At 45.2% G+C, this 15,525-nt stretch overlaps 1 protein-coding gene across 2 annotated transcripts in view; it reads right to left on the reverse strand.

Moving 5' to 3' along the window:
- The window catches only part of LOC135920180 (vacuolar protein sorting-associated protein 37A-like), a 33,712-nt gene that overhangs the window by 6,569 nt on the left and 11,618 nt on the right, over positions 1-15,525 (reverse strand). For both annotated transcript variants that reach the window (XM_065454329.1, XM_065454328.1), the window contains 4 exons: positions 12,411-12,478; positions 8,156-8,283; positions 4,332-4,390; positions 4-166 (listed from right to left, as the gene is read on the reverse strand). In XM_065454329.1, the coding sequence (XP_065310401.1) occupies positions 4-166; positions 4,332-4,390; positions 8,156-8,283; positions 12,411-12,478 (418 nt within the window). The remainder of the gene's footprint in view (positions 1-3; positions 167-4,331; positions 4,391-8,155; positions 8,284-12,410; positions 12,479-15,525) is intronic.

Raw genomic sequence — 15,525 nt, forward strand, 5'->3', positions numbered from 1 at the left:
AACCGTCGAGAAACTGCTGGGCGATGGTGTCGGCCTCCTCCTCTGCAGCCTGTGTGGCCATACGCAGGTTGTCCTGCAGTGTGGACGGGTGGAAGGCCTGCATCTGGGCCTCCAGGACCTGGCTGTTCTGCTCAAACTCTTCCTTCAGCACATTCACCTCATCTACCTGCACACATTTTGAGGGGTGTCACAACCAGTACACCAGCACCTCTTCACAACTCCATGTGCACACTCGTTTCTCCTTGAATTTAGTGCATGTTCTACATGGCAAACAGAGCAGACAGGGCAAGATATATTATACGAATTGGACAGATATGCTATCAAAAAAATTTTATTTGGTGCCATATAACATATGGCACCAAATGGCATGTAGTAGACACAGTATGATAAGAACACAATGGTAACTGTAACTTACTTGGCCAGCTTGCAAGAAAATGTAGGAAAAACTAACATAATGAAAGGAAAGGCAGCATATGACACGGAAATTAAGAGGCAACCTGTTTAAAGCTCAAGAAAGTAGCGAAGAAAATTATGAAGAAAGGTTTGCAAATGCATGACAATAACCCAGGACACAGCCACAAAACAGCATAAGAAGTAAAGTTCGATAAAACTTGCCAGCCAGGTGTGCCATGTGAAAACTAACAGTAAAGTCTTGTGTAATGCAGCTTCTGCGAGTGTCGGGCCCGAATCACCCGTGCTGTCGCTTTCTGTGTCGTCCTCATCACTGTCGCTAGTCGACACTTCGGCAACAGCAGAGCCAAAGAAGGTGAAAAGTTGAACCTCGTAGCCGACATCTCTTCAGTGTCGCAGCAGCACTGCCAAGCAACTTCTTCGCATTCCAAATGCCACACACCGTAGTCAATAGCAGATCCCTGTCGCATGCCAGCGCCAACTTCTTCGTGTCACGTTCATAGCACGAACAATGTCTCATTTTTCTTCTATGCTGAGCACCCGGCGTCTTTTTTATCCGAGCTTCGACACGACGCAAGTCCTGGATTGCACGATGCCACAAAACTCTCTGGCACGGCGCCGAAAGGATGTTGATGTTGATGTGGCTTCACACGCAAATGCACACAGCGCTTGGAGGCTGTTGTTTCGGTCTCTGGGGCTTGTTGTTATGCCGGGCCACCTGATGGGGATGACGCACCGCCGTGTTTGCGCGACGAAAAGTGGAAACACTACATTTTAACCGATATGTGCGCAATAAGCTGGTACAATTTATGCGGATACAAAACACATTATGTTCAATGGCCGCTGAGTCAGGGATTTCACTTTACTACTTTTAAAATGAAACTACTGTTTAAGTGGGCACGGTTTAATGAGGTTTTACTGTACTGTGACAGGACACGGCGGGTGCACGCGTGCATCATTAAGCCATACATACTGTGTCCCGTGACAATCCACTTTTTTTGTTCCTGCGCTACCCTCTGACGCACGCCGCTGGAAAAATTCTTGAAGGGTGCCGGGGATATTGCCGGTTGATTTGTGTACCTGTGTCCATGTTGAGTATGCATTGATTGTGCGTTTTGTGGATCGAGATGAATTATTAATGGTTTCTTCGCGGCAGCATGTCGTTCACTCATTGACTACTGAGTAAACAGGTCTGAGTGTGCTGTTGTACTAACAGTGCGGCCGATAAAGGCATGCCGAGTTCCATCTGCCAACGCGGCTATCTTGGAATTTGTTGTCGCTGATGTCTGCGCTTGTAGATTGCTTTTTGTATTCCTTTTACACATTCAATAAACATTTCGATATTCAAGAAGCCTTCGAGCGCAGCCTTCCACGTTAGATTTGTCAAAGCGGTGCATTTGTTTAACATGTACAGCTTCAGATCGCTGTTAGATTTGGATACTGTGGAAACGGCACACTGCTGATATGAAATAATCTCAAAATGTAGCAACACATACATATCTGTGCATATGAGCTGCGTTGTTCCACCCTGAGATGAGTCAATTTGAGTGGCCAAGCCACTTAAACAACTGCAACTGTGATCCAGACATATATATTGCGGGCCGTTAATTCTGTTTGTAACTTTTGTTTAACTTTGTCACACTTACAGTTTGTGCATGCCATAAAGTATTATTAAAGAAAACTGTGCTTGGCATAAGCGCTCGCTTATAGGCCATGTAGTTCTCTAGTGAAAACGCAGATGCCATCGCTGACACCATTAGTAACTGAGTGAGCTTATGCTGCTGTACCAAATGCACTGTCTCTTCTTTCCCATTTGACACAGAGGTAAACAGTGCTTTTCGGGAATTAAGAAGTGTGTCAGCATAACAACACGTACAGACCTACTATCTACGTAGTGAATGCGACTGGCAGTGTTTGTGAACGGTGATCAAAGAACAAGATGTTGGCACAGCACTGTGTCATCACTTGCTGCTTATTGTGTACGTGCCATGCAAAGTGAAGAGTAGTTGATATCAAATCGCTATAGGATCACAACTCAACTATAAAAGCAGTTTCCTTCATCCTGACTGCTTATTTTTTAAGTTCAGGTCCATCGGTAGTGCGTGCACGAGCTCGACTGGGTGAGGCCTAGCCCAACCTTCACTAAACAGGATCAACATTGGCTCAAACTTCATGTGCATGGCTTGAGAAGACTGAAGCTTGTGCATCTCAACTTTGAAGCTATGTTGGTGCATTTTGAGTGTGAATAATTATATGTACAAGTTAATGAGCTGCAGCTATTGCCCTGTCGGTTCAACGGCCGATCGCGAGGGGTTCGGTCGATCGATCATGGTTGGCACACTGGTTTTGTTGGTGGTGTCGACAAGAAAGCCCGTCGCGCTATGAGAACTCATGCCCGTTGGTTGCGTCGTTGTTGGTCTATTATGATCAAATGGTCTCAGCGACACAGTGCTGAATACTCAGTCAATCATTAGTGTCAGCACCTCTTCGGTCTCGTATCGACCCAGTGTTACTGCACCTTAAGCGAATATGTGACGTCAGGCACGAGCTGCCACTAGCAGCAAGAGAGGGTCGACGCTGCAAGAAGACTGCGTCAGCAACATGATGTTTTTGAAGTGTCGCCCAAGTGTAATGCAAGGGCTAATCGATAAATTTGATAGCCGTCAATGCAAGGTGGCAACTACATGGTTCACGGTGCAGTCCGGACGAAGCCCTGGCCCCTTTCTGTTTTAAAGTGGAGTTGTAGTCTTACGCTACGCACGTTTTCGACACCGCACTGATGTAGCGCTATAGACCAGTGGGGTACTAACGTGGTACATGGCACAAGTGTTCGCTGCAGTGAGCGTCCGAGTGCTTTTTTTTTTTTCTTTTCGGGGTGCTCTTCCCCAACATCTGGCCACGCGGTCGCGCGCGCATTCTTTCCAAAACGTTTCGCGACTAATCCGATTGGGCAGGGCGCATGCGCCGCCGCGCCGTGAAAAAGACGAAATGCACCTTCCCACACTTTGTTAAGCTTCACTGCGTAGCATTTCTGTATTGAGGTGAAGCTGGCTTTCGGGACCCAGCATTATGCAATGCACCGTGCTTTCCAAGCTTCAAGGCCAATCACAAAGATTACAAAGGCGCAGTCAGTGCCATTGCTCACAGCGTCGAATTCTTTCAATTAAAAACACTGCACCGAACGGCAAGAAGCTTAATAGCAAACGTCGAAGCAGCTAGGCCTAGCGTTGCCGCGATGGTAGCTATCGTAGATTAACAAACAGAGATGGACTTGTAGTTGGTTGCTGGAACATGGTTATAACGGCGCGTTTTGAGGACAGGACACAGAAAGAATGTGCACAGGAAAGATGCCGAATGCACACAGGATCAATGTCTGTCCTGTGTGCATTCTTTCTGTGTCCTGTCCTCAAAAACGCGCTGTTATAACCATGTTCCACCATGTTACCATGGAGTTTCATACAATATTTACTAGAGGGAACCCTGACGCTAGTGTCTACGAGAGCTGCAATGGGAGTACTTGACCCAGCATGGGAATTATGGGAAGTACATGGATTTGCCTAAGCTTCGTCCTTCTGGCTTCAAAGAGCTTTGTGACTTTGTAAACTTGTCATTTTCAACAGTGTACTGCGTAATAAATAATAGACATTATTAAAATTGCCCAATGGCAGAATTCGAACACAGGACCTCTAGTAGAGAAGCCTGATGTTGAAGCCATTAGGCCACAAACGCATGTATTGACAAGTCCTTTGGATGTAACCTTTGATGGCGACTGCAGAGTTGGTCCACCTCTCGGCACTGCTTGGATACACTCATAACGAATCGGTGCCATAAAGGTGCATTATTCTCACAGTGACCATATTCAAGAAAGCACACATGAATTCACTTGCTTGAGAGGCATTAATGTGACTTTCTTAGCTCACCTTTTGTAAGAGAAGATGTTTGCGTTGCTCCATGGCAGGCTTGAGTTCCAGCGTCTGTCCTGAGTAGGGAAAAGGTAAAAAACATGTCGCATGAAAACCTGTCTACAAATACAGTAGCATGTGGCGCACTTTAGAAATATCCCAGCTGTAAAAAAAGGCATCACATTTTCATGTTCAAGCTTATTAGGGGCCACTAGGTGGTTTTATGGACTGGCTTGGAGTTGAAGTACTGTAGTGAATCCAAAGCATTTCTGAAAATTTTAACAATGACCTATATTCTCTAGAGAGCCAATTCCACTGCATTTTTTGGGTCAGGGCATCAGTAATAAACGTGGCAAAAAAAACTATTAAACTTGTTGTACGAGTAGTTTTGAAGTAGACAATGTTTAGTATAAAAATATATATATGCAAAATGCCTCATGCCCAGGCAAAAATGTTTTATTGGTATGTTCCAAATAAATATGCAGAACTGAGCATGTTTTGTAGGTAGTACAAATTAGGAAGGTTCAGTATTCCAGAAATGTTAATCAGAGTACTTTTTATTTTAGAGAAGAAAAACATTTTCATAAGAGCATCCCCCGTGACTCAAGGTGTCAGACTGCAAGTCTGCTTCACTGCACGGTCTGCTCCTCTAGGAATGCTGCCGCCTTCTGTTGTAGCCACATGTGCAGCTATGTAGGGCAAAGAGTATACAGTGTTGAGTTCCCATGCTTTATGCAGCCTCAAAACAGCGTGGTGGTCAAACACGAGAGTTCAGAAAGGCTGCTGACCACAGCCGCCAAAGCTACCTTGCAGCCTCTCTAATTTGCAGGATGCTGCCTTCAGCATAGCCACAACTTGTTGCTGCTGTCAAGCTACTCGAGGAAACTAAAATCAGCAGTGGTAGATTAAAACTGATGGGTGCACGTACACATAAACCATAACTGTGCATGGAAACGAATTGGTGGAGGATGCTGCTTCAACAAAAACCTCCACAGGCTGAGACAAAACAATTGTTCTAGCGTAAAAAGACAAGGATCAACAAAAAGAGGGCAACAGAACACATGCTCTCTTCACCTGTATTTGTTATTTCCACAAGAACAATGTTTCATCTCAACCAGAACCTAGTAGAACCAGAACTCTTCTTACTTCATGGGCAGCTAGCGATTGGGTGGCTCTAGAGGGACGCTGAAGGCAAATATTCAGTCAATATAAGGCGATATAGATTAACGCTCAAGAATCTCTAAGGCATCAATATTATTGTGAACAGAGCCTTAGTAATTGAGAAATTGAGGTAAATGTAGAACATGATTAGAGACTCCCCCGGGACTTTCAAGTACTTGCCTGATGACGAAGGCATTCCTCATTTAAATTCTGTCACTAGTACTCAACCACTTGTTATAAATAACATCACTGTATTGATTACAACACGAAAGAAAATGCTGCTTGTCCAGTTCTATTTCATTTTTAGAAAAAAAGAACTGCCCTTGACAATAATGCGGGAGGTCGAAAGGTTTCATTGTCGCTTGACTCTGCACCGCCTGCACTTTTGCATTTCAGTAGTTTCGTTGTCGTGTAGTGCAAAGGCGAAAAGCTTTAATTTTTTTTTTTTTTGGGGGGGGGGTGCACCGCTTTCTGAACCCCATATATATAGTGCACTTGAACAAACTTTGTGCGACCTTGAAGAATTGTTCGCTGAAGTGGCTGCCTTCTAAGAGAATTTACAAGACCTCATAGTAGGAGACAGTTCAATTTCACAGCTTGAGTCCTCAGCAGATTAACACACGGGCATTGTCAGTCATACAAGAAATATCTGGGCAGTCACTCCCATTGTGAGCGCAGGTTGAAGCGAGGTGATAAGCCTCCTCATTTCCAGCAATACCCACATGTAAAGGTATCCACAGGCAGTGAGGCACACTTCATGAGAAGTAATTTTGTTGGCGGACTCTATTATGCTGCGGAGATTTGGTCTATTGGCATCCTTTCTCAACAGCCTGCTAAGGGCAGCACAGGAGTCTGTAAGGATGACGACCTTTCATGTGCTCATTTCTTCCTGTACGTACTTCAGAGCAATATCAATAGCTGCCAGCTCTGCAGTTGTTGATGAGAACGGATGAGGTATTCAAAACACCCTCCTTATGTCAGTTGAAGGGCAGGAGAAAGCTGCTGCAGCACTCTGAGCAATGCTGCTTACCGATGCGTCCATAAATACGTTAAGATGGTCTCCATATTTTCCAAATAAGTGCAGTTGGGCCAACTGGAATAGTGCCAAAACAGGCTAGTCAGACTTTTTGTGTATCTCAGGAATCGAAAGATGAATAGGGAAAGGGCATTTGTTGTATTCCTTTGGATTCATCGGTGACGTAGTATCATCTGAACTGCCAGCAATGGCAACGAACAATGCTTCCATTTTCCCCATGCAAGAGAACAGTCGCTGAATCAGCCAGTTAATAAGTGCTTGTCCATCTGATGCTTGATGCAGATGCTCGACGTGATCTAACGCTCTCTGGTCTGCTTGCAGCCTCAGGGTCAAAAAAAGGACGCAAAGCATTTTGAAGCGAGGGGAACATACAGCAATATATTTATTCTCTAGGCATAAGCTATCCATACTTTTAGAAATAATTATTAATTGGCTATCTCCTTCACGTTAAAAATATAATAAACTTTGTCGTGTGTATATATTTAAATATATTGTATATGTGCATGCTATTTACAGTGGAAATTTAAAACAAAGTTGAAGTGAAAGAATACGGATGAGGCAGCGGCCGCTGGTACTTCTAATGCACTTGTCCTTCTATTGTCAGGATTCGCAGAAATAAAGCAAAATATGAATTAAAATCCATGCAGGTCAGCGCCAACAATGATGCAGTAAGCTATTAGCCACAATAAAATTTTAAGTGAGAAGGTTGAGGCAAGTCAAAAGAAACGTCAAATGATGTGGGTGACAAAACTCTGGCAATGACACGCTAGGTGGCAAGGGGGGGGGGGGGTTGCGTAGGTTTCGGAATGGCTGGAAGGGGGGCACAGCTCCCCACCCCCGCCCCCGGAAAATTCCGGAGGCGCCTCGGGCCCCGGAGCCCCCCTATAGTTGGTGACTATGGCGTAGAGCTACGTTGGTTTTGTTGGCTCACAAAACTTGCACAAACTGCAAGTAGCAGAGAATTCCATTTTCATGTGGTGCCGCAGGATGCTCGTATGATCCACGCCACTTAACCAAAAGCAGCTGCAATGGTGAATCCACCTTGGCTCAGTTTTGCCATGGCCACACAATTGCGTTTTGTACGAAAAACCGCACCACCATCTATCGGGTGCTGTTTTACTCACCGACGACAGCAAAGGGCTGTGATGGCATATGCAACGTCACGAATCCCCGTTTTGGTGGCGGGAGACTTGAAGTGCAGTAAAGGTATTTGGACCCTTCAGATGCAATTTTTTTGTAACCTAAGTCTATTTTTTGTTTCTTTTTTGCACGAAACAAGCGTCGCAAGGTTTCTGGAATTGCATTTAAACAGTCCACATCGACTGAGTATTTGCCTTTAGTGTCCCTTTAAAAGTAAGACTGTTACAGTGATTTCAACCAAACAAACAGCAGCACCTTTAGAGCATCGGAAAATGCTGCCTTTCACCTTGTGGAATTCACTGCTAGTAGTAGCTTTCCTGCACTTTAATTATGAATATATATTGCGAGCTGCACTGCACACAGCAAGAATCCACATGAAAAATATTGAACAAGAGCACTCAAGACTACTGCCACCAAGCCTAGTTATTGCTTAGCACCCAATGTTGTGAACACTGTCCAGATGGAAGCCAAAATAAAATAAAATAAATAAGAATAAATAACTTACGTGCCAACTGTTCATTTTGCGTCACCATGAGCTGTCTGATTTCCTCGGAGCGCAACACCTCAGGTAGCTGCTCAACAAACTCTTGTAGCTTGCTGCCTTCTTTTAGAAGCTCTTCTAGTTGGGAGTTGCTGCAGAGGAAGAGATCGAATTACTTTTTCATATCGCACGTTCCATGCAGGACAGTCCGGTGGTAGCAAAAACCCAGACAGTCATGGTGATGACTGAACTGTATTAGTAGCATATCCCTATGAGGTAGCTGCGGCACTACTACAGTGTACCAGAAGGCTTTGTACTGGGCTCACTGGTCTATCCTTCCAATGCTCTCCACTGACGTGGCCACTGTCACCTGCCAGTGTGCCAGCTAGAGGCACTGCAGTAGCTTCCTCCTGAACTCGCCAGTCCGCTCGCCAGTTTGACTCGCGTGCGTATAGTTCTTTGTGCTATGCTGCAGTGGCGGTCAGATGTCTGCGACTTAGTTGCTTGCTGTCGGCTTCTTTTCCGTGTAGTGCCTGTCTCTGCGTGTTCCCACGTTACAGACGTGTCCCAGGTAGACGAAAATGCCTAAGCGTCATTGCAACTATTGTTCCATGCCCAGGTGCCGTACAGGGTACAGCCGCGTGAAAGGCGCCCTGAAACTGTCCTTGTTCAATGTACCGCGAGATGAAGACCGAAGAAAGCAGTGGGTCGTTTGGGATGCTGCTTGGCTTCTGCAAGCTATTCTGCTATGTTCTTGCAAGATGCACCTGACCAATGTGTTGCACTTATTACTGTAAATAAAGTGTTTATACATGCTCCGAAAAATGCTCCTTTCTTTCGGCAAAATTTGCATATCTATAATTACTGAATAAATTGGTCTCCAAGCCTATACGCATGCATGGCAAGCTTACTTTCCTGCAGCCGCGTAATGTACCATGGCAGTTTAACAATAAAACCCGATGCGTTATATCAAATGGCATGACCTTTGACCCTTTGCGTATGATGACACAGGCAAATTAAACTTCCCACAAAAGCGTAATGATTGCAAGAACGAACGGCGCAGACATTTAACATCATCGTGGGAACGACGTGCAATCTTTTTCATCTGCAGTGGTCCGGAGAATTGCACATTCTTATTCCTAACAAAGTGTCAGGGTACCCTACAAATAATTGCACACTCGGCAGCGCAGAAACCGGCAGTCTACTTTGAAGTGAAATAACGCCGCCCGCTAGGCAGCCGCCATGTCCCGGAGCTACTGAAGCGAAGCTTCAGAAGGAACCTCTTGCAGCGCCCCCTCTCGGCGGCAACATGCAACACATTAGGCCACTCCCTCCTCTGAGCACACTACAAAGCCTTCTAGTACACTGTAACACTACAGTGAACGCCCTTCGGTCTGGGACAGGATGATCTAGTGAGGCACCTCCTGCCTCCAAGTATAGTACCAGCATGAGTGAGCACTTGCTCATATTCCTAGACAATGGGTTGGCCACCTTTTATTCCCAACCAGCAAAGCTGCACTTGTTCCCTACTGGCTGTACATATACACCCCTTTCTCTGGGATTTGTGGTGCCGTGGCAACAATGGAATAAAGACAGAATCACAACAACGGAGGCACCTCAGACAGATTTAAAACTTATACCTCCACCACTGAAGTTTGATGCACCTAACTATACCACCAGCACACCAGTGAAGTACCAAGAACAGCAGTTCCTCATGATCCAGCTGAGACAAAGCAACAAGGCTGCTTAACCAAAGGCTGCGCCGCATCAAACACCACCTTCCTTGTGACACTGCTGTGTCAGTGTCTCCCAGCATGCATCGGCCTGAACTGGTGTTTGCATTTCGGCTGTGGGGAGAACACGCGCCCATCTTCTTCTGCGTCGTTGCGGTCGCGTCAAGAGCTGGAGAGGCGTGTTGGAGAGGCGCACTACGCCCTCTCTCGCTTCTCCCTCACTCTCGCTACGCGGGCACACTCTTCCTCTCCCACTTCCGGGAAGGCTGCTGACGGGCGAGGAGGTCATTCCGCTCGCCAAGGTAAAAATGTACAAAACAGCACCACCGGGGGAGATTCTCTCTCTCTCTGACGCCGGACCCCTAACCCCTCATTTGCCTGACTATCCCGGGCAATGAGGACAGCCTATTATTACTTATTACAGAGAGGACACCCCTTTGCCAATGTTCTTTATTGCTGGTAGATATAAATGTTGTTATAGTTGATGCCGCTGATTGCCTTATTCGTTTGAACCGGACGTAACCGCGATTCCCGTGCTATGGGTTGGGGAGTACCACAGAGCGACTGTGTGGGGCTGGATCCGGAGCTCGCCTTCAGCCCTAGCCGCACGCAGAGTGGAACCCCCACACGACATAGCTTGTGAATGGCATTGCCTATAAATGTTTTACTAGCTTAAAGTTGCGACCTATGCAGTGTCAAAACAAACATTCGAGAGTTCAACAGAATACCATCTGGTCACATAAATCACTGTTAGGAAATAAGCCCATCTTTTTTAAATGTTTCTACTTTTGTGGTCCCAAAGCACCCAAGAGGCTATTAGAGATGCTGTGGTGGATAGCTCTGGATTAATTTTGGCCAGTTGGCGTTCTTTCCTTACCCTGACCACTGAACATTGGTCATGGGTGAGCCATCAGCACTATGCCCAATTTTAAGGCTCAGTGCCCTTAGGGATTTGCTGCAGCCTGCACAACAAAGCCTAAGGAGCAGACTTTCCTTTTCTTGGTAATCTATTATTATGTCATGCAGAGGCAATTTTTAACGAGATCGCAGAAGTGCACACCGATAATAGCGAAGACCACAGGCACTATGATAGCTGAGCACTCAGTTCTCATGAAAACTATGTTGGTCTTGGAGTTCTGCTGCATCCTCAGACGATTGTACAAATGCTACTGTAGTAGCAGTGTGTCTAAGGATGATGTCAGATCATGAGATTTTTAACTTGAATGATGCAGACCTGCAAAACCAGCCAAGACAGTCAGCTGTTCAGCAGCGAGTTTTGTTTTCTTTCTTTTGATGGCTGACTGCCGTATTTACACAAATCTAATGCGCACCTAATTAAAAAAAAAATCGAGTTCATGAATTGCCTGCATATTACAATTGTAGATGAAACTAAATCGACATCCAGACGTTGACAACAGCCTACCAACCGTCTGAGCCATGAGACACAGTTTCGCCTCACTTGACCATAGGATTCTCTGGCAGTGGCAATATAACTGGCATTTTGTCTTGTACGGCTGCATTATAAGTGGTAAACACATACATGGAGCTCTATGGGAGGGTAAACGGGAGCTAGAAAAGACCGCATTATAGCCAGTCCTGCACTATAAGCGGTTACATTATAAGTTTCCAGAGCTGTACTGCTGAGGATGGGCAAAAGGTTAGCTTGTTTAGTTTGAACGCAAAAGTACAATGCTTTGGCTAATTTGACCACCACCAACGCCCCCTCATTGACGAAGTGGGTAGTAAAAACTTGGAACTACAAGAAATTCAGCAGACAGTGCTGCTGCTTCACTAGGCGATGGTGATGATGGCAGCAACCTGTCCTGCAGTTATCACGACGACTTGCACTGTGCCCTAAATGACGAGTCCTTGAGAGCATTTTGTCAGCGTTGATGACACTGTTGGGGTTTTTGTGCCACTGGCTAACAAGGTCACTGCAGCACCTGAGTATGTCCTTTTTCATGTGTGCGTGATCCTGTCTACTTCAAGTGCGCTGCTTCATCAATATCATGGCTCACCAACTAGCCCTTTATTAATTTAGTTGTTTCATTTTGCCGCCATTTGTTATTTGATCATTCGGATAATTCGACTAAATGTTGCGGTCCAGCAAGGTTCAAATTATTACTGGCAGGAGTCGGCTGTAGAGAGCGCTTTTAGAGCCACATGAGAGAGAGCAATCTTATTATGCAAGATTGTGGGCATCCCGGTGCATGCAGTGGAGTAATGTTTGGCTTGCATATTCATGGCAGCATTGTCAACAGATTGTGAACATGTTTTTTTACCATGTTCAAGAAGTGTCGCAGTACCCTTTTAAAAGAAAAGTGAAGGTGTATCCAATAATTTTTCCTAAGAATTGTTAACTAGAAATTACTACTTGAAAAGCTGTTTAACAAAGTGAAGCACATTGCAGCTCTCACATTTCTTTTTTTTTTATAGCTACATATGCAAAACACGTTTACGAAATATTTTTCTACTATACTTTTTTTTTGTCACTCTGCCTTTAGCATGCAAATCTGTGGTCTTTGTGTCACTCCCAATGGTCTTACCTTAGCTTGTGGAGCTGCGGAAACTGACAAGGTGACATAGAACTCTTGAAAGGACTTGAGCAGGAACCCTGTCCCAAAAAGCAAAACACTTATGAGCATATGTGAGGCCAGCTACAAACACAGTTCATAAAGGTCTAGCAGTGTGAATAGTGCATGGTAAAATGACTCCCTCAAAATGTAATGCAAACAAAACGAGAGACAGTTTAATGATAGAAAGATAGAAATTTCAGCCTGAAGGACTCAGTACCTTACACCGTCGGAAGGGTAAAATGGGAAAGAAAGAAGAGATGGGTGACAGTTCAGATGATAACAAAACAAATGCATGATGTCACACACATGCAATAACAATGCTTTGGACTAATGAAGAGTAGGTAGCCAGCATCGTCTACACAACCTGCATTACTTGTAATGCTGTTTTAAGTGCAGTTGCATTCAAACCAGCGTGATTAACATCCAATGACGCACAAGGTAAGTTGCACCCTGTGTCCGCGCTTGTGTCCTGTCCCTTACTTTGTGGTTGCATGTGTTTGCGCTGTAAACGTTTTTATGTCAAGTAAGTTGCACTGTCTTCAGTCAAACCTCATAACTAGGTAAACACCTTCACTATATATCTGATATTCATTATAAGCATACACACCATCAATGGGGGAAAAAAACATCACACAATGTGCAAATCCCCATGTTTTGATGAGCTGACAAGAGAAAACAGTGCACCACAATAAAAACTTTTGCAGCGGATTTTGCCGATGAACGTATCCCATAACCTGTACATAATGGTCATCAGTAGCAGTGACGTACTTCGCTGAGAAAAAGTAAGTTTTGTTCAGGGATGATATCCTAAAAAACAAATAACCAAATTCTGGCGTTTTACGTGCAAAAACCACAATATGATTATGAGGCATGCTGCAGTGTGAGATTCCGGACTAATTTTGACCACCTGGGGTTCTTTAACGTGCACCCACAGCATGGTACACAAGCATTTTTGCATTTCGCCCCCATTGAAATGCAGCCGCCGTGGCTGGGATTTGATCCGGTGCCTTCTGGCTTAGAACCACAATGCCAAAGCCACTATGCCACTGTGGCAGGTGGCGACGTTCTCGAACTATCCCTCCCAGTGACACTATCATGTTTGTGAGATTTTATCTCTGCACCAAACGTCCGTTAAGTAGATGGCCGAAAACGTTCCTAGCACTGTGTAAAGATAGTGAGCTTGGCACAGCACTAGAAACTCTGCCAGCTGTAACCGTGTGGCGCATTCATCGCGACCGAAAACTCGACACAGTGGAAAATGCCTGTGCCCCTACCAAAGCGAGAGCATCTGCATGACAGGCAAGGCATGTCCATTCCATGGCAACACTTCCATGGCAACACAATCGGTGGGTTCCACGATGCGCAGAGGAAAAAAAAAATTAAGGGGTTTTACGTGACGAAACTAAAGTCTGATTATGAGGTACGCTGCAGTGGGGGACTCCAAGAATTTGAACCATCTTGGGTTCTTTAACATGCATCTAAATTTAAGTGCACGGGTGTTTTTGCATTTCACTCCGATCAATAAGCAGCCGCTGTGCCCAGGATTTGATCCCGCAATCTCGTGCTTAGCAGCCCAACATCACAGTCACTAACCAACCACGGCAGGTAGCGCAGAGGGCAATGCTAGCTGTCAGTGCTGCAGCGAATTGAGCTCTGCATCACATGACTGAACTCTACTTTTATTAGTGAAAGCACACGTGGCAGTGCGACCCCGAAGTGCTTTTGTGGCTAGAGTGGCTACGGCTTCTACTCGCAGAGATAACCTACGACGACCACAACCACCATGAGAAAGACAACATGTCAAATCGCAGAGTGGTTCGCAAAGAAAGCTTTGCTTTAAACATTACACATGCAGATCATGTCCAGAAACTCGAGCAGTGCACCACGCGGCATCTGAAATTTCAGTTGTTATAATAAATTAGCTTGAAGGGGTAAGTGGCAGTGCCATGGGAATGTATGAATAACCAAGCAGGTCTGAAAAATTAGCCGACGACTGTATTTTGCATTTCTACTATCAGAACAGCACCTACAGACAGCCACAAGCAAACAAATTTTGCATCACCATAGCCACTGCCGTCCTGGATCACACATTTTCGGATTTGCTGTACAGCTGAACCCCACAATAACAAAATAAGCAGGGAAACCAAAGAAATTTACTTTCGCAATAATTTTCTTGTTGCACAATGAGACAGGACAGACAAGAAATGAGCTAAAAAGTTAAAGTTTACTGTCAAAATTACATTTGCCTACTTTGGCAAGCCTTGCTCGAGGCTATTCACAACTACATTGCCGAATTGCTGACAGCACGAAGTGTGCTGAATGTGTTGGTCAACAATGGCGGTGTTGGCACGAAACGGTATTCTTGGCAACTTTCACGAAAGTTTGCGAGACTCAGCACCGGATGTGTAGGCATCTGCGAGCAACAGTATTCTTGTACTAGTTGTGGCACAGCAGTTCTGCGGAAGCCCTCAAAATGGGAGAACATTTCATGAAGGGGAAAAAAATTATCATCCACCCGTCTTGTAGCACAAAGCTACAAAGGAAAGCCATAGTGGTTCCTCAAAAATAAAGCTTCACAGTTTTAAAGCTTCAGAGTGGGCATGTTGGAGCAGCAGGGATGCAGACGGCCGTAAACCTGTTCCTTTTCTTCGTGCAGTTCGCTGCACTTGCATCGGGATGGCCCAGCTGCCCAACGGTGACCAGCCGACTTGCTGTGACGCTTTCAGCTTTGTACTGCGCAACTGCGTCGCCGGACCAACTTCACGAAACCAGAATGGCATTATCCATATCTGATGCATTGTCAGACACCCAATGTCCTGCTTTGACGTCTAATACTCGATGTGCGATACCGGAAATGTTAATCTACGCACGAGTTCTGCTTCGTCATATTGCTGCTTGACTATCGTCAGTGCCATCACACCTACCCGACTATTTAAAACGCCAGCTGCTAGCTGAACCTTCCAGTGGGCATGTTGGAGCAGCAGGGATGCAACCGGCCATAAACCTGTTCTTTTTCTTGGAGCAGGTTGGAGAAGCTTTTTCTTGTTATTTTAAAAAATCAAACAATGTGTTTCTGCTGCTCCTA

Source organism: Dermacentor albipictus, chromosome 3 (assembly GCF_038994185.2).
Source record: "Dermacentor albipictus isolate Rhodes 1998 colony chromosome 3, USDA_Dalb.pri_finalv2, whole genome shotgun sequence".
Lineage (NCBI taxonomy): Eukaryota > Metazoa > Arthropoda > Arachnida > Ixodida > Ixodidae > Dermacentor > Dermacentor albipictus.